General features: G+C 42.1%; 2 protein-coding genes across 6 annotated transcripts in view; both read right to left on the bottom strand.

The window, feature by feature from the left end:
* The window catches only part of LOC133650045 (protein FAM91A1-like), a 32,044-nt gene extending 26,442 nt beyond the window's left edge, over positions 1–5,602 (bottom strand). The window contains exons 1-4 of the mRNA XM_062046821.1: positions 5,289–5,602; positions 2,321–2,405; positions 2,106–2,257; positions 1,581–1,638 (exon numbers count right to left, since the gene is read on the bottom strand). Coding sequence (XP_061902805.1) covers positions 1,581–1,638; positions 2,106–2,257; positions 2,321–2,405; positions 5,289–5,360 — 367 coding nt within the window. The 5' untranslated portion in view covers positions 5,361–5,602. The remainder of the gene's footprint in view (positions 1–1,580; positions 1,639–2,105; positions 2,258–2,320; positions 2,406–5,288) is intronic.
* Positions 5,603–6,686: 1,084 nt separating this feature from the next.
* Positions 6,687–26,405, bottom strand: part of LOC133650044 (protein spire homolog 1-like) — a 71,191-nt gene continuing 51,472 nt past the window's right edge. The window contains exons 9-19 of one of the 5 annotated variants that reach the window (XR_009826179.1): positions 26,399–26,405; positions 25,242–25,396; positions 23,891–23,954; positions 22,163–22,284; positions 18,142–18,162; positions 13,779–13,916; positions 12,851–12,921; positions 12,721–12,748; positions 9,169–9,329; positions 8,782–9,111; positions 6,687–8,433 (exon numbers count right to left, since the gene is read on the bottom strand). The exon at positions 26,399–26,405 is cut by the window's right edge and continues 41 nt beyond it. Coding sequence is in view for 4 of the 5 variants with exons in the window: in XM_062046819.1 (XP_061902803.1) it covers positions 8,856–9,111; positions 9,169–9,329; positions 12,721–12,748; positions 12,851–12,921; positions 13,779–13,916; positions 18,142–18,162; positions 22,163–22,284; positions 23,891–23,954; positions 25,242–25,396; positions 26,399–26,405 (1,023 nt within the window). In the remaining variant the exon portion in view is untranslated. Of the gene's footprint in view, positions 9,112–9,168; positions 9,330–12,720; positions 12,749–12,850; positions 12,922–13,778; positions 13,917–18,141; positions 18,163–22,162; positions 22,285–23,890; positions 23,955–25,241; positions 25,397–26,398 lie in introns of all 5 variants that reach the window. The other 4 variants (XM_062046819.1, XM_062046818.1, XM_062046817.1 and 1 more) reach the window with 4 other exon arrangements.

The following is a 26,405-nucleotide window of genomic DNA, read 5'->3' as shown; positions in this document are numbered from 1 at the left end:
GTCAAATAGATATTAGAGACAAGAGCACTAGAGTCAAATAGATATTAGAGACAAGAGCACTAGAGTCAAATTGATATTAGAGACAAGAGCACTAGAGCCAAATAGATATTAGAGACAAGAGCACTAGAGTCAAATAGATATTAGAGACAAGAGCACTAGAGTCAAATAGATATTAGAGACAAGAGCACTAGAGTCAAATAGATATTAGAGACAAGAGCACTAGAGTCAAATAGGTATTAGAGACAAGAGCACTAGAATCAAATAGATATTAGAGACAAGAGCGCTAGAGTCAAATAGATATTAGAGACAAGAGCACTAGAGTCAAATAGACAAGAGCACTAGAGTCAAATAGATATTAGAGACAAGAGCACTAGAGTGAGCACAGGGACGGCGTGGCGAAGTTGGTAGAGTGGCTGTGCCAGCAATCGGAGAGCAATCGGAGTGTTGCTGGTTACTGGGGTTCAATTCCCACCTTCTACCTTCCTAGTCACGTCCGTTGTGTCCTTGGGCAAGACACTTCACCCTTTGCCTCTGATGGCTGCTGGTAGCGCCTTGCATGGCAGCTCCCGCCATCAGTGTGTGAATGTGTGTGTGAATGGGTAAATGTGGAAATACTGTCAAAGCGCTTTGAGTACCTTGAAGGTAGAAAAGCGCTATACAAGTATAACCCATTTATCATTTATTTATAGAGTCAAATAGATATTAGAGACAAGAGCACTAGAGTCAAATAGATATTAGAGACAAGAGCACTAGAGTCAAATAGATATTAGAGACAACAGCACTAGAGTCAAATAGATATTACAGACAAGAGCACTAGAGTCAAATAGATATTAGAGACAAGAGCACTAGAGTCAAATAGATATTAGAGACAAGAGCACTAGAGTCAAATAGACAAGAGCACTAGAGTCAAATAGACAAGAGCACTAGAGTCAAATAGACAAGAGCACTAGAGTCAAATAGATATTAGAGACAAGAGCACTACAGTCAAATAGATATTAGAGACAAGAGCACTAGAGTCAAATAGATATTAGAGACAAGAGCACTAGAGTCAAATAGATATTAGAGACAAGAGCACTAGAGCCAAATAGATATTAGAGACAAGAGCACTAGAGTCAAATAGATATTAGAGACAAGAGCACTAGAGTCAAATAGATATTAGAGACAAGAGCACTAGAGTCAAATAGATATTAGAGACAAGAGCACTAGAGTCAAATAGATATTAGAGACAAGAGCACTAGAGTCAAATAGATATTAGAGACAAGAGCACTAGAGTCAAATAGATATTAGAGACAAGAGCACTAGAGTCAAATAGATATTAGAGACAAGAGCACTAGAGTCAAATAGATATTAGAGACAAGAGCACTAGAGTCAAATAGATATTAGAGACAAGAGCACTAGAGTCAAATAGATATTAGAGACAAGAGCACTAGAGTCAAATAGATATTAGAGACAAGAGCACTAGAGTCAAATAGATATTAGAGACAAGAGCACTAGAGTCAAATAGGTATTAGAGACAAGAGCACTAGAGTCAAATAGACAAGAGCACTAGAGTGGGAGATGAAATGAAAGTAAGAACTCACAGTCAGCAGCAGTGAAGTTGGGCAAGGAGTCGTAACTCTTCTCACTGTTCATGATGTCCTGCAGGCGCAGACAGAAAGTTATGCCAACACTTATTGAATATTGTCCTGCATGATTATTGATGTCATGTTGTGTGTGTTAATAACATCATCATAACATCTCTCACTTCTCAAATCCCTTCACTGGCTTCCTGTTCCACTCAGGATGGAATACAAAGTCTCCCTACGAAACCACCAGTGCCTCCATGGACATGCACCCCTCTACCTCTGCTCACCCCCAAATCCTCCAGGCTAACCTCCTCCAACCTCCGAGGACAAAGCTCCCAACTATGGGAGACCGGGCTTTCTGCAATCTGTGGAACGCTCTCCCTGACCACCTGAGGGCACCGCAGACTGTGGATGCTTTTTTAAAAAGGCGTAAAAACCCTTCTTTTTAAAAAAACACTAGTAGCATCACTTACCTGATTGGTTATTTACGCAGCTGTTTATGGTGTTGTTTAGGTGCAAGAAAGCCAGCATGTCACCCACCTCCATGATGCCGATGTAGTAGGAGAAGGGCGTGACTCGCAGCCCTTTGACCATGATGTCAGACAGGTGGTAGGGGTACAGCATCAGGTGGTCCCGGCTGTACTTCAGCAGCTCCTCGTAGTACTTGCGCTCGTCCTTCTTCACGTGGCGCACTGCGGGCGGGGGAGGGGCCACACCGTCAGCGCTGACAAAACAGAACCTGGCGGAGGTCTCACCTAAGTTATTGCGGAAGCGCAGCTGGTGGCGGATGCTGTAGAGCAGGACATGTTTCTCGTACTCGCGCTGAGAGTTCCCCAAACACTGTGGACAAGAGCCATGGACCACATGTCAACCACCAAGATCCTCTGCTCCCAGTGCCACCCACACTGCTTTGATATAATTCACTTCACTTTTGAAGACAGTGTGCAAAAAATGCTAGTCAAAGACCCACGATGTAAACAACACTGCTGTTTTTGAAGACATAGTGCAAAAAATGCTAGTCAAAGACCCTCGATGTAAACACTGTTGTTGTTTTTTAAGACATAGTGCAAAAAACACAAGTCCAAGACCCTCCATGTAAACAACACTGCTGTTTTTGAAGACATAGTGCAAAAAACGCTAGTCCAAGACCCTCCATGTAAACGACACTGCTGTTTTTGAAGACATAGTGCAAAAAATGCTAGTCAAAGACCCTCGATGTAAACACTGTTGTTGTTTTTTAAGACATAGTGCAAAAAACACAAGTCCAAGACCCTCCATGTAAACAACACTGCTGTTTTTGAAGACATAGTGCAAAAAACGCTAGTCCAAGACCCTCCATGTAAACAACACTGCTGTTTTTGAAGACATAGTGCAAAAAATGCTAGTCCAAGACCCTCAATGTAAACAACACTCTGCTGTTTTAGAAGACATAATGCCAAAGCGCTAATCAAAGATCCTTAATGTAAACAATAGTCTGCTGTTTTTAAAGACATAATACAAAAATGCTAGTCAAAGACCCTCGATGTAAACAATAGTCTGCTGTTTTTGAAGACAGTGCAAAAACGCTAGGCCAAGACCCTTGATGTAAACAACACTGCTGTTTTTGCAGACATAGTGCAAAAAATGCTGGTCAAAGACCCTCGACGTAAACAATACTGCTGTTTTTAAAGACATAATGCAAAAAACACAAGTCCAAGACCCTCCATGTAAACACTGCTGTTTTTGAAGACATAGTGCAAAAAACGCTAGTCCAAGACCCTCCATGTAAACAACACTACTGTTTTTGAAGACATAGTGCAAAAAACGCTAGTCCAAGACCCTCCATGTAAACAACACTGCTGTTTCTGAAGACATAGTGCAAAAAACGCAAGTCCAAGACCCTCCATGTAAACAACACTGCTGTTTTTGAAGACATAGTGCAAAAAACGCTAGTTCAAGACCCTCCATGTAAACAACACTGCTGTTTTTGAAGACATAGTGCAAAATACGCTAGTCCAAGACCCTCCATGTAAACAACACTGCTGTTTTTGAAGGCATACTGCAAAAAACACTAGTCCAAGACCCTCCATGTAAACAACACTGCTGTTTTTGAAGACATAGTGCAAAAAATGCTAGTCCAAGACCCTCCATGTAAACAACACTGCTGTTTCTGAAGACATAGTGCAAAACACGCAAGTCCAAGACCCTCCATGTAAACAACACTGCTGTTTTTGAAGACATAGTGCAAACAACGCTAGTCCAAGACCCTCCATGTAAACAACACTACTGTTTTTGAAGACATAGTGCAAACAACGCTAGTTCAAGACCCTCCATGTAAACAACACTACTGTTTTTGAAGACATAGTGCAAAAAACGCTAGTCCAAGACCCTCCATGTAAACAACACTGCTGTTTTTGAAGACATAGTGCAAAAAACGCTAGTCCAAGACCCTCCATGTAAACAACACTGCTGTTTTTGAAGACGTAGTGCAAAAAACACTAGTCCAAGACCCTCCATGTAAACAACACTACTGTTTTTGAAGACATAGTGCAAAAAACGCTAGTCCAAGACCCTCCATGTAAACAACACTACTGTTTTTGAAGACATAGTGCAAAAAACGCTAGTTCAAGACCCTCCATGTAAACAACACTGCTGTTTTTGAAGACATAGTGCAAAATACGCTAGTCCAAGACCCTCCATGTAAACAACACTGCTGTTTTTGAAGGCATACTGCAAAAAACACTAGTCCAAGACCCTCCATGTAAACAACACTGCTGTTTTTGAAGACATAGTGCAAAAAATGCTAGTCCAAGACCCTCCATGTAAACAACACTGCTGTTTCTGAAGACATAGTGCAAAACACGCAAGTCCAAGACCCTCCATGTAAACAACACTGCTGTTTTTGAAGACATAGTGCAAACAACGCTAGTCCAAGACCCTCCATGTAAACAACACTACTGTTTTTGAAGACATAGTGCAAACAACGCTAGTTCAAGACCCTCCATGTAAACAACACTACTGTTTTTGAAGACATAGTGCAAAAAACGCTAGTCCAAGACCCTCCATGTAAACAACACTGCTGTTTTTGAAGACATAGTGCAAAAAACGCTAGTCCAAGACCCTCCATGTAAACAACACTGCTGTTTTTGAAGACGTAGTGCAAAAAACACTAGTCCAAGACCCTCCATGTAAACAACACTACTGTTTTTGAAGACATAGTGCAAAAAACGCTAGTCCAAGACCCTCCATGTAAACAACACTGCTGTTTTTGAAGACATAGTGCAAAAAACACTAGTCCAAGACCCTCCATGTAAACAACACTGCTGTTTTTGAAGACATAGTGCAAAAAACGCTAGTCCAAGACCCTCCATGTAAACAACACTGCTGTTTTTGAAGACATAGTGCAAAAAACACTAGTCCAAGACCCTCCATGTAAACAACACTGCTGTTTTTGAAGACATAGTGCAAAAAACACTAGTCCAAGACCCTCCATGTAAACAACACTGCTGTTTTTGAAGACATAGTGCAAAAAACACTAGTCCAAGACCCTCCATGTAAACAACACAAACAAAGTCTGTACAGTTCTATACTGAACTGTTTGATGTTATTTCTGGCCGGAAGACAACAACTACGTTATTGAGAAGAATGCAGATTTCAAAATAAAAGCTGCTGTCCCTGCAGAGGTTGGGGTGACATTGGCGGCTTCACCCTCACGCACGTCCGTGACTCGGACCTCCACACTACCTGCTTGACGTTGGCGGGAAGTTTAGTCCACGGATAATTCTGCCTGATGTGGAATTCCACGTCCGTGTTCATCGCTAGCTAGCTGCTTAGCTAGCTGCTACACGAGCACAGTGAGACGAGGACGACTCTCTTCTTCTTCTTCTTTTCCCTCTTCCTCTTCTTCTTCCTCCTCCTCTGCGCCGCCACTCGATGACCGAGCAAGACTGAGGACACCACAAAGTCCGCCTGATATTTACAAATCTGCTTCTCCTGGCAATGGACGTCCACTTCCGGGTTGTATTTCGAACCAGGCGTTCGTCACGCGAGTGGCGACATACGTCACTTCCGGTCAATGAAGCGCACAGGACCAGCTTTTTAAAAACATTTTTTTATTTTATTTAAATTTTATACACCTTTATTTATAAATTGCAACATTTACTAACAGTTGAGAATTAATAATCAAAATTAGTACAAAACAGCCGCACGGGACCAGCTAACATTAGCATTGTCAGCAACATACGTCACTTCCGGTTAATGACGCGCACGGGGCTACCTAACAATGAGTTGTTTTTTAAATTGAAAACATTTTCTTAAGAGTCTGCTGTCAAAAAGGTTATAAAATGATTATTTCTATCTCGTAGTTCTATTTGATGTCAACAACTCTATGGAGGTTCATGTGCGTCTTTATTCCGTTTTTTTTTCTTTACACTGAATTGATGAATTTATGCGTTTAAATTTTTGTAAAATCTCCATTTTTTAAAATCAAAATATGCTGACAATGACGTTGGGGAAAAAAAATTGTGAGCAATTGTTAAAAAGAAAGCGTGAGTGGCGCCCCCGTGTGTCCGTGGTTGGAATGACAAGTGAAAGATTGAAGCGTGGCGATAATACCCACTGATTTATTTTGACATTTTTATGTTCTTTTACTCCCAGCCAAGATATTTTCATACAAAACATTCAAATATCACACGGCAGAAAGAAAAAAATTCACAAGTCCAGGAAGTGACGTAGTCTTGGCGCATGCGTGGACTCATCGTGTCTCGCTTTCGTCCTCCAAGCAGGAGAAGCAAGCTCCTCCTACTCAGTAATGATTGGCTTTGCATATGAATGAGGGGGGCGTGGCACCCGGATTACGCAACTTTTTGATGAACTTTAAAGACTTGAAAGAAAAATAAATACATGATTTAAAAAGAAAACAAAGGTTATATACATGGAATAAGTCTTATTGCGCAATATGTTCATGTGTGCGATTGTCTGATCCGATGGTCAGTGTTGATGACACCTGTCAATCAAACATGTTTGGCTCAATGATTCATAAACTGGCAAGACAAAGTCAAGTGCAGTACATTTATTCTGCCGCCAGAGGTCACTAGAGTGCCGGCAAGGTCAACTTTCATGTGTCAAAAATGAAGCAACAAATATAAGAAAGAATCGATTTATTTGTAGTTTCTTGGCTACAACAAGAAGAAAGCATGCAGACCTTGATCAGAAGGTCTTTGATGGACAAGCAGACCTGAAGAAGGTCTTTGATGGACAAGCAGACATGAAGAAGGTCTTTGATGGACAAGCAGACATGAAGAAGGTCTTTGATGGACAAGCAGACATGGAGAAGGTCTTTGATGGACAAGCAGACATGAAGAAGGTCTTTGATGGACAAGCAGACATGAAGAAGGTCTTTGATGGACAAGCAGACATGAAGAAGGTCTTTGATGGACAAGCAGACATGGAGAAGGTCTTTGATGGACAAGCGGACATGAAGAAGGTCTTTGATGGACAAGCAGACATGAAGAAGGTCTTTGATGGACAAGCGGACATGAAGAAGGTCTTTGATGGACAAGCAGACATGAAAGACGTACAGTTTGGATGGCACAGTTTGATGCATGAAAAAGTGCAACAACAATCGTAAAAGATGACAAAGTCTTTGATCTGAGATGATTCATTTACAGGTTTTGATCAGGACTGAGGGAACCAAAGCCAAATAAAAACATTCTGTACAAAACATTTGGCACACAAACTTCATTTGGGGACAAATCTCAACATTTTTTGGCATAATTGTTGAAGAAAAGGGGGAGGGGCCTGAGGGGGCGGAGCTACAGTGCATTGGAACAAAGGACAATCACTTGTTCTTCCTGAGTGCTGAGCTGGTATTGGACAAGAACAATATGGGGGCGGGGCTTCCTTCCATTCATGCTTCTACATTCTCAAAGTGCAGGTGTGTTTTCTTCCAGAAGGTCTACTCCTCCATGGCCAGATGGTCTACTCCTCCATGGTCTACTCCTCCATGGTCAGATGGTCTACTCCCCCATGGCCAGAAGGTCTACTCCTCCATGGCCAGAAGGTCTACTCCTCCATGGCCAGATGGTCTACTCCTCCATGACCAGAAGGTCTACTCCCCCATGGCCAGATGGTCTACTCCTCCATGGCCAGATGGTCTACTCCTCCATGGCCAGATGGTCTACTCCTCCATGGCCAGATGGTCTACTCCCCCATGGCCAGATGGTCTACTCCTCCATGGCCAGATGGTCTACTCCCCCATGGCCAGATGGTCTACTCCTCCATGGCCAGAAGGTCTACTCCTCCATGGCCAGATGGTCTACTCCCCCATGGCCAGATGGTCTACTCCTCCATGGCCAGATGGTCTACTCCCCCATGGCCAGATGGTCTACTCCTCCATGGCCAGAAGGTCTACTCCTCCATGGTCTACTCCTCCATGGCCTACTCCCCCATGGCCAGATGGTCTACTCCTCCATGGCCAGAAGGTCTACTCCTCCATGGCCTACTCCTCCATGGCCAGATGGTCTACTCCTCCATGGCCAGATGGTCTACTCCTCCATGGCCAGATGGTCTACTCCTCCATGGCCAGAAGGTCTACTACTCGATGGCCAGAAGGTCTAGGCCTGGTTGAGAAGGTCTAGGCCTGGCTGATGCTGAGAAGGTCTAGGCCTCAGCGAGAAGGTCTAGGCCTGGTTGAGAAGGTCTAGGCCTGGCTGATGCTGAGAAGGTCTAGGCCTGGTTGATGGTGAAAAAGGTCTAGGCCTCGGCGAAAAGGTCTAGGCCTCGTTGATGGGGAGAAGGTCTAGAGCTCGGCGAGAAGGTCTAGGCCTCGTTGATGGCGAGAAGGTCTAGGCCTGGTTGAGAAGGTCTAGGCCTGGCTGATGCTGAGAAGGTCTAGGCTTGGTTGAGAAGGTATAGGCCTGGTTGATGCAGAGAAGGTCTAGGCCTGGTTGAGAAGGTTTAGGCCTTGTTGATGGTGATGTTGGAGGGTCTGAAGTTGAGGGAGCTGGAGGAGGCCATGTAGAAGGTGTAGGCCTCGTTGATGGTGAGAAGGTCTAGGCCTCGTTGATGGTGAGAAGGTCTAGGCCTCGTTGATGGTGAAGTTGGAGGGTCTAAAGGTGAGGGAGCTGGAGGAGGCCATGTAGAAGGTGTAGGCCTCGTTGGTGGTGAGAAGGTCTAGGCCTGGTTGAGAAGGTCTAGGCCTGGCTGATGCTGAGAAGGTCTAGGCCTGGTTGAGAAGGTATAGGCCTGGTTGATGCAGAGAAGGTCTAGGCCTGGTTGAGAAGGTCTAGGCCTGGTTGATGGTGAGAAGGTCTAGGCCTCGTTGATGGTGAAGTTGGAGGGTCTGAAGGTGAGGGAGCTGGAGGAGGCCATGTAGAAGGACTGAGTGCGGCGGTTGAGGCGAGCCCTCTTGGAGGTGGCAGTGATGCTGCGCCTGCTGGAGGAGATGATCTCCGTGATGAACTTCTTGCAGTCCACACACACCTCCGTCACCACCCAGTCCTCCATCAGCTCCTTGGGCAGCTCCAGCTCCAGCGGGGCGTCCTCGTCTTTGCCCGCCCTGGAGAACCTGGGACACGTGTGGACGTGAGGGCGAGTGCTAGCAGGACCACAATGTTGGACTCACCTGCGCAGGCTCCTTCGGTTCTGGGCCGACCCAAACGGCTCCTTGGACGAGTCTGGAGATGCGGCCATGTTGTCTCTGGCGGCCATGTTGTCTGTGAGAGCCGTGCTGGGACTCAGAGTGTAGATTGGCAGGGTGGAGTACGGCTTGGACGGCAGACGCATCTGTGGTGGCAACCACCACCAGGCTTTAGTACACACCACCTCATCTAATGTGACCCACCACATCCTTTAATGTGGCCCACCACCTCCTTTAATGTGGCCCATCACTTTATTTTATATGTCCCACCACTTCATTTTACATGGCTCGGCAGGTCATTTAATGTGGCCCACCACTTCATTTTACGTGGCCCACCACTTCATTTTAATTGGCCCTCCACTTCATTTTATATGGCTCGTCAGGTCATTATAATGACCTGTCAGGTCATTTAATGTGGCCCGCCAATTAATTTTACATGGCTCGTCAGGTCAGTTAACTTGGCCTGTCAGGTCATTTAAAATAGGCATGCCACTTCACTTTATATGGCCCATCAGGTCATTTTTATTTGGCCCATCAGGTAATTTTATATGGCCCGTCAGGTCATTTAAAAGTGGACTGTCAGGTCATTTAAGTGTGGCCCGTCAGGTCATTTAATGTTGCCCGTCAGGTCATTTAAAGTGGCCTGCCACGCCATTTTATATGTCCCATCAGGTCATTTATTGTGGCATGCCACTTCATTTATATGGCCCATCAGGTCATTTTTATTTGGCCCATGAGGTCATTTTATGTGGCCCGTCAGCTCATTTAATGTGGACTGTCAGCTCATTTCATGTGGCCCCGTCAGCTCATTTCATGTGGCTCGTCAGGTCATATCCTGTGGCCCGTGAGGTCATTTAATATGGCCTGCAACTTCATTTTATATGGCTCGTCAGGTCATTATAATGACCCATCAGGTCATTTAATGTGGCCCGCCAATTAATTTTACATGGCTCGTCAGGTCAGTTAACTTGGCCTGTCGTGTCATTTAAAATAGGCATGCCACTTCACTTTATATGGCCCATCAGGTCATTTTTATTTGGCCCATCAGGTTATTTTATATGGCCCGTCAGGTCATTTATTGTGGCATGCCACTTCATTTATATGGCCCATCAGGTCATTTTTATTTGGCCCATGAGGTCATTTTATGTGGCCCGTCAGCTCATTTAATGTGGCCTGTCAGCTCATTTCATGTGGCCCCGTCAGCTCATTTCATGTGGCCCGTCAGGTCATATCCTGTGGCCCGTGAGGTCATTTAATATGGCCTGCAACTTCATTTTATATGGCTCGTCAGGTCATTATAATGACCCGTCAGGTCAGTTAACTTGGCCTGTCAGGTCATTTAAAAATGGCATGCCACTTCACTTTATATGGCCCATCAGGTCATTTTTATTTGGCCCATCAGGTAATTTTATATGGCCCGTCAGGTCATTTAAAAGTGGACTGTCAGGTCATTTAATGTTGCCCGTCAGGTCATTTAAAGTGGCCTGCCACATCATTTTATATGTCCCATCAGGTCATTTATTGTGGCATGCCACTTCATTTATATGGCCCATCAGGTCATTTTTATTTGGCCCATGAGGTCATTTTATGTGGCCCGTCAGCTCATTTAAAGTGGCCTGTCAGCTCATTTCATGTGGCCCCGTCAGCTCATTTCATTTGGCCCGTCAGGTCATCTCCTGTGGCCCGTCAGGTCATTTAAAATGGCCTGCAACTTCATTTTATATGGCTCGTCAGGTCATTATAATGACCCGTCAGGTCATTTAAAGTGGCCCGCCAATTAATTTTACATGGCTCGTCAGGTCAGTTAACTTGGCCTGTCAGGTCATTTAAAATAGGCATGCCACTTCACTTTATATGGCCCATCAGGTCATTTTTATTTGGCCCATCAGGTAATTTTACATGGCCCGTCAGGTCATTTAAAAGTCGACTGTCAGGTCATTTAATGTTGCCCGTCAGGTCATCTAAAGTGGCCTGCCACATCATTTTATATGTCCCATCAGGTCATTTATTGTGGCATGCCACTTCATTTATATGGCCCATCAGGTCATTTATTGTGGCATGCCACTTCATTTATATGGCCCCTCAGGTCATTTATTGTGGCAAGCCACTTCATTTATATGGCCCATCAGGTCATTTATTGTGGCATGCCACTTCATTTAAATGGCCCGTCAGGTCATTTAAAGTGGCCTGCCACATCATTTTATATGTCCCATCAGGTCATTTATTGTGGCATGCCACTTCATTTATATGGCCCATCAGGTCATTTTTATTTGGCCCATGAGGTCATTTTATGTGGCCTGTCAGCTCATTTCATGTGGCCCCGTCAGCTCATTTCATGTGGCCCCGTCAGGTCATCTCCTGTGGCCCGTCAGGTCATTTAACGTGGCCTGCAACTTCATTTTATATGGCCCACCAGGTCATTTTTATTTGGCCGATCAGGTCATTTTATGTGGCCCGTCAGCTCATTTATGTGGAGCCTGTCAGGTCATTTCATGTGGCCCGTCAGCTCATTTATTGTGGCCCGTCAGCTCATTTAATGTTGCCTGCCACATCATTTTACATGGCCTGTCAGGTCATGTAATATAGCCCGTCAGTTTATTTAATGTGGCCCGCCACTTCATTTTATACGGCTCGTCAGGTCAGTTAATGAGGCCCGTCGGGTCATTCAAGGTGTATCCGTCAGGTCATTTAATGTGGCCCGTCAGGTCATTCAAGGTGTATCCGTCAGGTCAATTAATGTGGCCCGAAAGGTCATTTAACGTGGCCCGAAAGGTCATTTAATGTGGCCCGTCAGCTCATTTATATTGGCCCGTCAGCTCATTTTTTTACCGTGGCCCGTCAGGTGATTTAACGTGGCCTGCCACATCATTTTATGTGGCCCATCAAATCATTAACTGTGGCCTGTCAGCTCACTTAACATGGCCTGCTACTTCATTTTACATGGCCCATCAGGTCATTTAATGTGGCTTCATTTGATGTGGCCCATCAGGTAGTTGAAGATAATATGAAGTAGGTGGTGTACATCAGTGGTCCCCAACCACCGGGCCGATTGGTACCGGGCCGCACAAGAAATTAAAAAAAAAATTTTTTTTTAAATTTTTTTTTTTTTTTTTATGAAATCAACATAAAAAAACACAATATATACATTATATATCAACATAGATCAATATAGTCTGCAGGGATACATGATTGTATTTGTTTATGTAAAAAAAAAATTTAAATACCCCCCACCCACCGGTCCGTGGGACACATTTTCCAGCGTTGACCGGTCCGCAGCTACAAAAAGGTTGGGGACCACTGGTGTACATAACATAATATGAAGTAGGTGGTGTACATAACATAATAATAAGCAGGTGGTGTACATAACATAATAATAAGTAGGTGGTGTACATAACATAATAATAAGTAGGTGGTGTACATAACATAATAATAAGTAGGTGGTGTACATAACATAATAATAAGTAGGTGGTGTACATAACATAATCATCAGACTAAGATGTAAGTGTGTAATAATGGAGGTCAGAAGACGTGTCCTACCTTGGTGAAGCACTGCGAGCACACGGGCCTGCACACAAATATACTTCCTATAAATACTGTACACAATACATCATTTGAAAACTATAAATACTGTACCCAACACCTCCAGTTGAAGACAATAAAGACTCACCTCTTGCAGAAGTGGCAGGTGTACGACCAGGTGAAGAAGGAGAAGCGTTTGGTTCGACATGAGAAACAAAGCTGAAACACAGGAGAGTGATGTTAGATACTTTTAAAAAACATTTATAATAAAACATTTATATGTTTCAACTAGCAAACATCAACTTATTGTAGTGTTAAATACAATGCTGCCCCCCTGGTGGTTGTTGTTGATCAAATATAATAAATACAATGCTGCCCCCTGGTGGTTGTTGTTGATCAAATATAATAAATATAATACTGCCCCCTGGTGGTGGTTGTTGATCAAATATAATACATATAATGCTGCCCCCTGGTGGTTGTTGTTGATCAAATATAATAAATATAATACTGCCCCCTGGTGGTTGTTGTTGATCAAATATAATAAATATAATGCTGCCCCCTGGTGGTTGTTCTTGATCAAATATAATAAATATAATACTGCCCCCTGGTGGTTGTTGTTGATCAAATATAAATACAGTACTGCCCCCCTGGTGGCTGGGAGCAGCATGCAGTACAATATAAAATGAATAAAAAGTACATTATTATAGTATTTATATCACTCAATGCACAATTATGAGAAGACATTTACTAATCATTCCTTTTTTTAATGAAATAGTATTTTTATAATACAGGAAACATATTTATTATTTCCAGACTAATGACTTTTTTTAACATATTATCCAACAAGCATTAATTTCTCCATAAGAACTATCATAGTTAGATTGTAGCTTTGACCACAGCGCCTCTAGTGGTGGCTGATTGTAGCTTTGACCACAGCGCCTCTAGTGGTGGCTGATTGTAGCTTTGACCACAGCGCCTCTAGTGGTGGCTGATTGTAGCTTTGACCACAGCGCCTCTAGTGGTGGCTGCCAAGCATTGAGAAAGTCCCACATGAGTAGAAGAAGAAAAGTTCCCACCTTCCCCTTCTTGAGGGCAGCATAAACATCTTTGTACTGCTGGAACTTCTCCAGCTCAGCTTTCACCAGAACCTGCCGGATGTGCATCACCTCCTCCACCGTCAGCACCACACACTCCACCGGGAAGCACAACTCCTCCTGAGGAACACATCGTCACATGACCATCTCATAACCAACACATGACCAAAACATGACCAAAACATAACCATCACATGACCATCACATGACCATCACATAACCAAAACATGATTTTTTTCATGAGCATCAAGTAACCAAAACATGAGCATCACATAACAAAACATAATCATCACATGACCAAATTATGATCATCACATGACCACTAGATGATCGTCACATGACCACTACATGATCATCGCATGATCATCACATGACCACTACATGATTGTCACATGATCATTGCATGATCATCACATGACCACTACATGATCGTCACATGATCATCACATGACTACTACATGATCATCACATGACCACTACATGATCATCACATGATCATCACATGACTACTACATGATCATCACATGACCACTACATGATCGTCACATGATCATCACATGACTACTACATGATCATCACATGACCACTACATGATCGTCACATGATCATCACATGACTACTACATGATCATCACATGACCACTACATGATCGTCACATGATCATCACATGACTACTACATGATCATCACATGACCACTACATGATCGTCACATGATCATCACATGACCACTACATGATCATCACATGACCACTACATGATCGTCGCATGATCATCACATGACCGCTACATGATCGTCGCATGATCATCACATGACCACTACATGATCGTCGCATGATCATCACATGACCACTACATGATCGTCACATGACCACTACATGATCGTCACATGATCATCACATGACTACTACATGATCGTCGCATGATCATCACATGACCACTACATGATCGTCACATGACCACTACATGATCGTCACATGATCATCACATGACCACTACATGATCGTCACATGATCATCACATGACCACTACATGATCGTCACATGATCATCACATGACCACTACATGATCGTCACATGATCATCACATGACCACTACATGATCGTCACATGATCATCACATGACCACTACATGATCGTCACATGATCATCACATGACCACTACATGATCGTCACATGACCACTACATGATCGTCACATGATCATCACATGACCACTACATGATCGTCACATGACCACTACATGATCATCACATGACCACTACATGATCGTCACATGATCATCACATGACTACTACATGCTCGTCACATGATCATCACATGACCACTACATGATCGTCACATGACCAAAACAAAGACGTGAGAAAATATCAAGCAAGCAGGCGATGTGTTCAATGACAGTTGGTGATTTTCATGCTTCTTTTTCCTCAATTCATGGACTGCTTGTGTCATTAGGACAACATGAATGAAACACCATTTGTATATTGTTATTATTATTATTATTATTATTATTATTGTTGCTTTTTCTCCGAAACTTTGCATCCAAGTCCACAATCAAAGTGTTCTTCTAACTCAACACACCTAACATTTTTATTTTATACTTCACAAAACTCACTTTTCTACATTGCTCAAGTATTAGAAATATTACTAAGTCAACATGCTACATTCTGATGGTGGTGGTGGTGGTGGGACATGGTGGAGTACATGATGGAGAACATGGTGGTGGGACATGGTGGAGTACATGATGGAGAACATGGTGGTGGGACATGATGGAGAACATGGTGGTGGGACATGATGGAGAACATGGTGGCGTACATGATGGAGAACATGGTGGTGGGACATGATGGAGAACATGGTGGTGGGACATGGTGGAGTACATGATGGAGAACATGGTGGTGGGACATGGTGGAGAACATGATGGAGAACATGGTGGTGGGACATGATGGAGAACATGGTGGTGGGACATGATGGAGTACATGATGGAGAACATGGTGGTGGGACATGATGGAGAACATGGTGGTGGGACATGGTGGAGTACATGATGGAGAACATGGTGGTGGGACATGATGGAGAACATGATGGAGAACATGGTGGTGGGACATGATGGAGAACATGGTGGTGGGACATGGTGGAGTACATGATGGAGAACATGGTGGTGGGACATGATGGAGAACATGGTGGTGGGACATGGTGGAGTACATGATGGAGAACATGGTGGTGGGACATGATGGAGAACATGATGGAGAACATGGTGGTGGGACATGATGGAGAACATGGTGGTGGGACATGGTGGAGTACATGATGGAGAACATGGTGGTGGGACATGGTGGAGAACACGATGGAGAACATGGTGGTGGGACTTGGTGGAGAACATGCTGGAGAACATGGTGGTGGGACATGATGGAGAACATGGTGGTGGGACATGATGGAGAACATGGTGGTGGGACATGGTGGAGAACATGATGGAGAACATGGTGGTGGGACTTGGTGGAGAACATGCTGGAGAACATGGTGGTGGGACATGATGGAGAACATGGTGGTGGGACATGATGGAGTACATGATGGAGAACATGGTGGTGGGACATGATGGAGTACATGATGGAGAACATGGTGGTGGGACATGATGGAGAACATGGTGGTGGGACATGATGGAGAACATGGTGGTGATACATGGAGGAGTACATGGTGGAGAACATGGTGGTGGGACATGATGGAGAACATGGTGGTGGGACATGATGGAGAACATAATGGAGAACATGGTGGTGGGACATGATGGAGAACATGATGGAGAACATGGTGGAGAACATGCTGGAGAACATGGTGGTGGGACATGATGGAGAACATGATGGAGAACATGGTGGTGGGACATGATGGAGAACATGATGGAGAACATGGTGGAGAACATGCTGGAGAACATGGTGGTGGGACATGGTGGAGAACATGATGGAGAACATGGTGGTGGCACATGGTGGAGAACATGATGGAGAACATGGTGGTGGGACATGATGGAGAACATGGTGGTGGGACATGATGGAGAACATGGTGGTGGGACATGGTGGAGAACATGATGGAGAACATGGTGGTGGGACATGATGGAGAACATGGTGGTGGGACATGATGGAGAACATGGTGGTGGGACATGATGGAGAACATGGTGGAGAACATGGTGGTGGGACATGATGGAGAACATGGTGGTGGGACATGATGGAGAACATGGTGGTGGGACATGATGGAGAACATGGTGGTGGGACATGGTGGAGAACATGATGGAGAACATGGTGGTGGGACATGATGGAGAACATGATGGAGAACATGGTGGTGGGACATGATGGAGAACATGGTGGAGAACATGGTGGAGAACATGCTGGAGAACATGGTGGTGGGACATGGTGGAGAAAATGATGGAGAACATGGTGGTGGGACATGGTGGAGAACATGATGGAGAACATGGTGGTGGGACATGGTGGAGAAAATGATGGAGAACATGGTGGTGGGACATGGTGGAGAACATGATGGAGAACATGGTGGTGGGACATGATGGAGAACATGTTGGAGAACATGGTGGTGGGACATGATGGAGAACATGATGGAGAACATGGTGGTGGGACATGATGGAGAACATGGTGGTGGGACATGGTGGAGAACTTGGTGGTGGGACATGGTGGAGAACATGGTGGTGGGACATGGTGGAGAACATGGTGGTGGGACATGATGGAGAACATGGTGGTGGGACATGATGGAGAACTTGGTGGTGGGACATGGAGAACTTGGTGGTGGGACATGATGGAGAACTTGGTGGTGGGACATGGTGGAGAACATGGTGGTGGAGAACAAGCTGAGCATGAAAAAGTGTCACATGACTCCTGACTACTTCCTGGTGAGAAGATGGTGAAGGTGAGCATCTTTACTACTTCCTGGTTAGCAGGTGGACAACAAACAGGTGAGAAGATGGCGAAGGTGAGCATCTTTACTACTTCCTGGTTAGCAGGTGGACAACAAACAGGTGAGAAGATGGTGAAGGTGAGCATCTTTACTACTTCCTGGTTAGCAGGTGGACAACAAACAGGTGAGAAGATGGCGAAGGTGAGCATCTTTACTACTTCCTGGTTAGCAGGTGGACAACAAACAGGTGAGAAGATGGTGAAGGTGAGCATCTTTACTACTTCCTGGTTAGCAGGTGGACAACAAACAGGTGAGAAGATGGCGAAGGTGAGCATCTTTACTACTTCCTGGTTAGCAGGTGGACAACAAACAGGTGAGAAGATGGCGAAGGTGAGCATCTTTACTACTTCCTGGTTAGCAGGTGGACAACAAACAGGTGAGAAGATGGCGAAGGTGAGCATCTTTACCTTGCTGCTGGTGTCCATCAGCTGGTGCATGAAACAGGAAGTCAGCATAAGTCACATGACTTAGTCAACTTTCATGGGATCATAAATCATGAAAAACATTTGATGGACATTTTGTGCTTTCACTTTCACTTCTGCAGTAACTCATGTAAGTATCTCCTGTACGTTATAGTCTTATTGGATCTACTTTAAAGTAGTCAGTGTACAGCTTGTAGCCAGTAGTAACTAGCCAGTAGTCTGTAGCAAGCAGCCAGTAGCAACTAGCCAGTAGCGAGTAGCCAGTAGCAACTAGTGAGTAGTGAGTAAGTAGCGAGTAGCCAGTAGCAACTAGCCAGTAGTGAGTAGTGAGTAAGTAGCGAGTAGCCAGTAGCAACTAGCCAGTAGTGAGTAAGTAGCGAGTAGCCAGTAGCAACTAGCCAGTAGTGAGTAGTGAGTAAGTAGCGAGTAGCCAGTAGCAACTAGCCAGTAGTGAGTAGTGAGTAAGTAGCGAGTAGCCAGTAGCAACTAGCCAGTAGTGAGTAAGTAGCGAGTAGCCAGTAGCAACTAGCCAGTAGTGAGTAGTGAGTAAGTAGCGAGTAGCCAGTAGCAACTAGCCAGTAGTGAGTAGTGAGTAAGTAGCGAGTAGCCAGTAGCAACTAGCCAGTAGTGAGTAGTGAGTAAGTAGCGAGTAGCCAGTAGCAACTAGCCAGTAGTGAGTAGTGAGTAAGTAGCGAGTAGCCAGTAGCAACTAGCCAGTAGTGAGTAGTGAGTAAGTAGCGAGTAGCCAGTAGCAACTAGCCAGTAGTGAGTAGTGAGTAAGTAGCGAGTAGCCAGTAGCAACTAGCCAGTAGTGAGTAGTGAGTAAGTAGCGAGTAGCCAGTAGCAACTAGCCAGTAGTGAGTAGTGAGTAAGTAGCGAGTAGCAACTAGCCAGTAGTGAGTAGTGAGTAAGTAGCGAGTAGCCAGTAGCAACTAGCCAGTAGTGAGTAGTGAGTAAGTAGCAAGTAGCCAGTAGCAACTAGCCAGTAGTGAGTAGTGAGTAAGTAGCGGGTAGCGAGTAGCAACTAGCCAGTAGTGAGTAGTGAGTAGTGAAGTGAAGTGAAGTGAATTACATTTATATAGCGCTTTTTCTCAAGTGACTCAAAGCGCTTTACATTGTGAAACCCAATATCTAAGTTACATTTAAACCAGTGTGGGTGGCACTGGGAGCAGGTGGGTAAAGTGTCTTGCCCAAGGACACAACGGCAGTGACTAGGATGGCGGAAGCGGGGATCGAACCTGCAACCCTCAAGTTGCTGGCACGGCCGCTCTACCAACCGAGCTATACCGTCCCGAGTAAGTAGCGAGTAGCCAGTAGCAACTAGCCAGTAGTGAGTAGTGAGTAACCAGTAAGTAGCGAGTAGCCAGTAGTGAGTAACAAGTAGTCTGTAACGACTAGCCAGTAGCAAGTAGTGAGTCAGTAGCAACTAGCCAGTAGCGAGTAGTCAGTAACAAGTAGTCAGTAGTGAGTAGCCAGTAGAGAAGTAGTATACAAGTAATACATGCATTACAAAGTACTGTGTGCAGTAGAGAAGTAGTACATGCAGTATAAAGTAGTGTGTGCAGTAGAGTAGTACATGCAGTATAAAGTAGTGTGTGCAGTAGAGAAGTAGTACATGCAGTATAAAGTAGTGTGTGCAGTAGAGAAGTAGTACATGCAGTATAAAGTAGTGTGTACAGTAGAGAAGTAGTACATGCAGTAGAGAAGTAGTACATGTAGTATAAAGTAGTGTGTGCAGTAGAGAAGTAGTACATGTAGTATAAAGTAGTGTGTGCAGTAGAGAAGTAGTACATGCAGTAGAGAAGTAGTACATGCAGTATAAAGTAGTGTGTACAGTAGAGAAGTAGTACATGCAGTAACAAGTAGTGTGTGCAGTAGAGAAGTAGTACATGCAGTAGAGAAGTAGTACATGCAGTATAAAGTAGTGTGTGCAGTAGAGAAGTAGTACATGCAGTAGAGAAGTAGTACATGCAGTATAAAGTAGTGTGTGCAGTAGAGAAGTAGTACATGCAGTAGAGAAGTAGTACATGCAGTATAAAGTAGGGTGTGCAGTAGAGAAGTAGTACATGCAGTAGAGAAGTAGTACATGCAGTATAATGTAGTGTGTGCAGTAGAGAAGTAGTACATGCAGTAGAGAAGTAGTACATGCAGTATAATGTGAACAGCCTCTCTGGAACCAAACTCGACCAAATCAGAGAAATGTTCCGCAACAAGAAGGTAAAAATACCAAATTAGATCAAAGTGTTTCTGACTCAGAGACAGAGATAGAAAACTTTTCGGTTATCAGAAAGGACAGGAATAAACATGGTGGGGGTGTTTGTATGTATATTCACCAGGATATTAAATACATAACTCGCACTGATCTCAACCACAATGCCCTTGAATCTGTGTGGGCGGAAATCAAATTCAAAAACGCGAAGCCAGTACTGATAGAGACTATATATAGACCCCCTAATCAGAGTGACTTCTATGGGGCTCTCGAGGAGTGCTTGGCTGGGACAGACAATGTGGAGAAAATTATAAAACTGGAGATCTGAACACAGATATTCAACGCAGAGATGCACCTGTCTTCAGATCCTACAGCAAGCTTTGTAATCTACACGGTCTTTCTCAGCTAATAACACTACCTACAAGGGTGTGTGATTCCACCCAATCAACCATAGATCTCATTCTCACTTCAGACCGGCCTAAAATAAAAAATAGTGGGGTCATGATCTGTGGTCTTAGCGACCACTATCTCACCTTCTGCACCCGCAAAATAGCTAAACCCAAAGCCAATGGCCAATCCAGATCCCTTCAAAAATACTCCAGTGATAATTTCAATTTAAAATGAGGTGAGTGGGACTGGTCCCCTGTGCTCGCGAGCAACCTGGTCTATGATGCTTGGGATGGCTTCAAAACAGCGTTCCTAGCGGTACTAAATGACATGGCCCCCGTGAAAACAGTCAGGATCAAAGCCCGCTCTGAACCATGGATGAATCCGGACTTATTAGCTGCCAGAAAAGACAGAGACAGAAAATACTCTGAATACCAAAAGTGTAAAACAGAAGTAGATAAACAACCTCAAATCACTCCTTTCAACACTCAAAAAGCAATGCAATAAATTAAGAAATAAGTCAACCAACCTGACTAAATCCTTAAAAAAAAAATTACATTAACGGCAAAATAGAGGAAAACACAAATAAGCCACGTGAGCTCTGGAAAATCCCCAACAACCAGCTTCCTGGTTGCAGCCAGAAACTTCAAAACAGACTCACCAACATCAGCATCAAGGAGGGCGACTCCCTCATTACAGACAAAATGGAGGTAGCAAACAGACTTAACACCTTTTTCACCAGCATAGCTGCAACTCTTGTCAACAAGCTGTCCCACCACTCTGGTCGCTTTGGTGTAGAACACATTAAAGCCTTCTACAGAAAGCGAGGAGTATCCAACGATGATTTCAAATTAGAAATGGTCACAGCTGATGAGGTGTTTAAAAAATTGAGCGCGCTCCACCCTAACAAGGCCACCGGGCCTTGACAATATCCCCTCCAGATTCCTCAGGGACTCTGCCTCCATCATTGCCCCGATCCTCACGCACATAATAAACCTATCAATTACACAAGGCCAAGTACCAAAAGATTTCAAGACAGCAAGAGTAACTCCCCTCTTTAAAAAAGGAAGCAAATTAGAACCTGGCAACTACCGACCTGTTTCTATTCTCAGTTCCATTTCCAAAGTAATGGAGAAAATAGTTCATGAACAGGTCGATAGTTACCTTGCCACTAATAAACTCATGTACAAATTCCAATCCGGCTTCAGAACTAACCACTCCACTGACACATGCCTTCTCTATGTGAGCGACCACATCAAACATGTGGTGGACGCGGGCAAATACTGCGGCATGGTCATGCTGGACCTTCAGAAGGCCTTTGACACCGTTGAGAGACGGTTGACAAAAAGATAGTACATGCAGTATAAAGTACAGTAGAAGTCGTTTGTGCAGTATAAAGTGTGTACTCACCAGAGACTTGGAGGAGAGAGAGTTGACGTAAGGAGAGATGACATCATTGTAAGGAGAGATGACATCACTGTTCATAGACTGTATTCTTTGTTGTTTGTCTGATACACCACTGTTGCACACCACTGTAAATACAACATATATGTATATATATATATACTCTACTCATGTAGTACTGATACACCACTGTAAATACAACATATATGTATATATATATATATATATATATATATATATATATATATATATATATATATATATATATATATATATATATATATATATGTATTATATAGTGTATTATGTAGTGTATTATGTACTGTATTATATAGTGTATTATGTAGTGTATTATATAGTGTATTATTTTGTGTATTATATAGTGTATTATATAGTGTATTATTTCGTGTATTATATAGTGTATTATGTACTGTATTATATAGTGTATTATGTAGTGTATTATATAGTGTATTATGTACTGTATTATATAGTGTATTATATAGTGTATTATGTACTGTATTATATAGTGTATTATGTAGTGTATTATATAGTGTATTATTTTGTGTATTATGTAGTGTATTATATAGTGTATTATGTAGTGTATTATATAGTGTATTATATAGTGTATTATGTAGTGTATTATATAGTGTATTATATAGTGTATTATATAGTGTAATATGTAGTGTATTATGTAGTGTATTATATAGTGTATTATGTAGTGTATTATATAGTGTATTATGTAGTGTATTATATAGTGTATTATTTCGTGTATTATTTTGTGTATTATGTACTGTATTATATAGTGTATTATGTAGTGTATTATATAGTGTATTATGTAGTGTATTATATAGTGCATTATATAGTGTTTTATGTAGTGTATTATATAGTGTATTATGTAGTGTATTATATAGTGTTTTATGTAGTGTATCATATAGTGTATTATGTAGTGTATTATATAGTGTTTTATGTAGTGTATCATATAGTGTATTATGTAGTGTATTATTTTGTGTATTATGTAGTGTATTATTTTGTGTATTATGTACTGTATTATATAGTGTATTATGTAGTGTATTATTTCGTGTATTATGTACTGTATTATATAGTGTATTATATAGTGTATTATTTTGTGTATTATGTAGTGTATTATATAGTGTATTATATAGTGTAATATGTAGTGTATTATGTAGTGTATTATATAGTGTATTATTTCGTGTATCATGTACTGTATTATATAGTGTATTATGTAGTGTATTATATAGTGTATTATGTAGTGTATTATTTTGTGTATTATGTACTCTATTATATAGTGTATTATGTAGTGTATTATTTAGTGTATTATTTTGTGTATTATGTACTGTATTATATAGTGTATTATGTAGTGTATTATATAGTGTATTATTTCGTGTATTATTTCGTGTATTATGTACTGTATTATATAGTGTATTATGTAGTGTATTATATAGTGTATTATTTCGTGTATTATGTACTGTATTATATAGTGTATTATGTAGTGTATTATATAGTGTATTATGTAGTGTATTATATAGTGTAATATGTAGTGTATTATGTAGTGTATTATCTAGTGTATTATATAGTGTATTATGTAGTGTATTATCTAGTGTATTATCTAGTGTATTATATAGTGTATTATGTAGTGTATTATGTAGTGTATTATCTAGTGTATTATATAGTGTATTATGTAGTGTACTATGTAGTATAAGTATTTATACATACTTTTCTTGCCTTTGACAGCGTCAGGAGATAAATCCATCAAGGAGCTGCAGCGTGTGTTCTCCTCCTGTAATACACATTCAATATTTACATACATACTGCTATGAAGTACTTATACATACTGTTATGAAGTACTTATAGATACTGCTATGAAGTACTTATACATACTGCTATGAAGTACTTATACATACTGCTATGAAGTACTTATACATACTGCTATGAAGTACTTATACATACTGCTATGAAGTACTTATACATACTGCTATGAAGTACTTATAGATACTGCTATGAAGTACTTATAGATACTGCTATGAAGTACTTATAGATACTGCTATGAAGTACTTATAGATACTGCTATGAAGTACTTATACATACTGCTATGAAGTACTTATACATACTGCTATGAAGTACTTATACATACTGCTATGAAGTACTTATAGATACTGCTATGAAGTACTTATACATACTGCTATGAAGTACTTATACATACTGCTATGAAGTACTTATACATACTGCTATGAAGTACTTATACATACTGCTATGAAGTACTTATAGATACTGCTATGAAGTACTTATACATACTGCTATGAAGTACTCATACATACTGCTATGAAGTACTCATAGATACTGCTATGAAGTACTTATAGATACTGCTATGAAGTACTTATACATACTGCTATGAAGTACTTATAGATACTGCTATGCCTGCGACATGTTCCAAAAAAGCTGGCACAAGTGGCAAAAAAGACTGAGGAAGTTGAGGAGTGCTCGTCAAGACACTTATTTGGAACGTCCACACAGGTGAGCAGGCTAGTTGGGAACAGGTGGGTGCCATGATTGGGCATAAAAGCAGCTTCCATGAAATGCTCAGTCGTTCACAAACAAGGGCGGGGGCGATGGTCACCGCTTTGTCAACAAATGCCTGAGCAAATTGTTGAAGAACAACATTTCCCAACAAAGAATTTAGGGATTTCACCATCCACGCTCCGTGACATCATCAAAAGGGTGAGAGAATGTGAAGGAATCACTGCAGGTAAGCCATGATACTACACACCTTGGATCCCTCAGGCGCTACTGCATCAAAAAGTGACACCAGTGTGTAAAGGATATCACCACGGGGGCTCAGGAACACTTCAGAAAACCACTGTCAGTAACCACAGTTGGTCGCTACATCTGTAAGTGCAAGTTAAAAACTCCACCATGCAAAGCCACAGCCATTTATCAACAACACCCAGAAACGCTTCGCTGGGCCAAGCTCTTTTAAGATGGACTGTACTTGTAGATACTACTTGTAGATAGTACTTGTAGATGGTAAGAAGTACTAGTAGATGGTAAGAAGTACTACAAGACATACTTCTGACTCCGAGCTGTCCAGTTCTGCCAGTGTCGGTGCCTTCAGGACTCTCTTGCGTTGGCTGAGTTGCTTGGCGCCATTTCTAGTGAACGCCACCGTGCCTCTGATTAGTGACTGCGTGCTGGACGCCATCTTCTTAGTCCCATCAGGAGTGTCTGCCAAGATGGAGGAGTGGTCACCTTATACTTCCTGGTGTCTACATGACATGTTCCACTTATGTACTTACTATGTGACACTTCCTGTTGTCTACATGACATGTTCCACTTATGTACTTACTATATGACACTTCCTGTTGTCTACATGACATGTTCCACTTATGTACTTACTATATGACACTTCCTGTTGTCTACATGACATGTTCCACTTATGTACTTACTATATGACACTTCCTGTTGTCTACATGACATGTTCCACTTATGTACTTACTATATGACACTTGCTGTTGTCTACATGACATGTTCCACTTATGTACTTACTATATGACACTTGCTGTTGTCTACATGACATGTTCCACTTATGTACTTACTATATGACACTTCCTGTTGTCTACATGACATGTTCCACTTATGTACTTACTATATGACACTTCCTGTTGTCTACATGACATGTTCCACTTATGTACTCCTCATGTTTACTATGTAAGTATTGTCTTAAAGTTAAGTACAAAATCAACAGTGTCTGGTGTACATGCATATACTTGTGGTGGGCATAGTAGTACAACGTTAGTCAATATGAGTTTAAATAAACTTTACTGAGTAATATGTCAGTAAGCAGAAATATATTTGTTGTTTGATGTACATTTTGTTCCCTTAAAATCTCATTTCTTTTACGTTTTGTACGAGTTTAAAACGATTGTTATGCTAATTTCGGTTAGCCTGTCGATGGGGTCGTCCATTGTGTGTTAGCATTGAGCTAGCAGCATAAAATACAACATAACCGTATTTGGAGTTTTCTTTTAATTACAATAATATTTAATTAATCCTACATGTGTGTGCACTTCATGTGTACATTTTGGGGGGAAAAAATATGTTTATATATATATATATACATATACATATATATATATATATATATATATATATATATATATATATATATATATATATATATATATATATATATATATGCATATTTAATAAAAGTAGTGTGTTTAGTACCTGAGCT

This window comes from Entelurus aequoreus, linkage group LG05 (assembly GCF_033978785.1).
Source record: "Entelurus aequoreus isolate RoL-2023_Sb linkage group LG05, RoL_Eaeq_v1.1, whole genome shotgun sequence".
Taxonomy (NCBI): domain Eukaryota; kingdom Metazoa; phylum Chordata; class Actinopteri; order Syngnathiformes; family Syngnathidae; genus Entelurus; species Entelurus aequoreus.
Note: the sequence above shows the minus strand (reverse complement) of the source record. Positions and strands in the feature narration are given on the sequence as shown.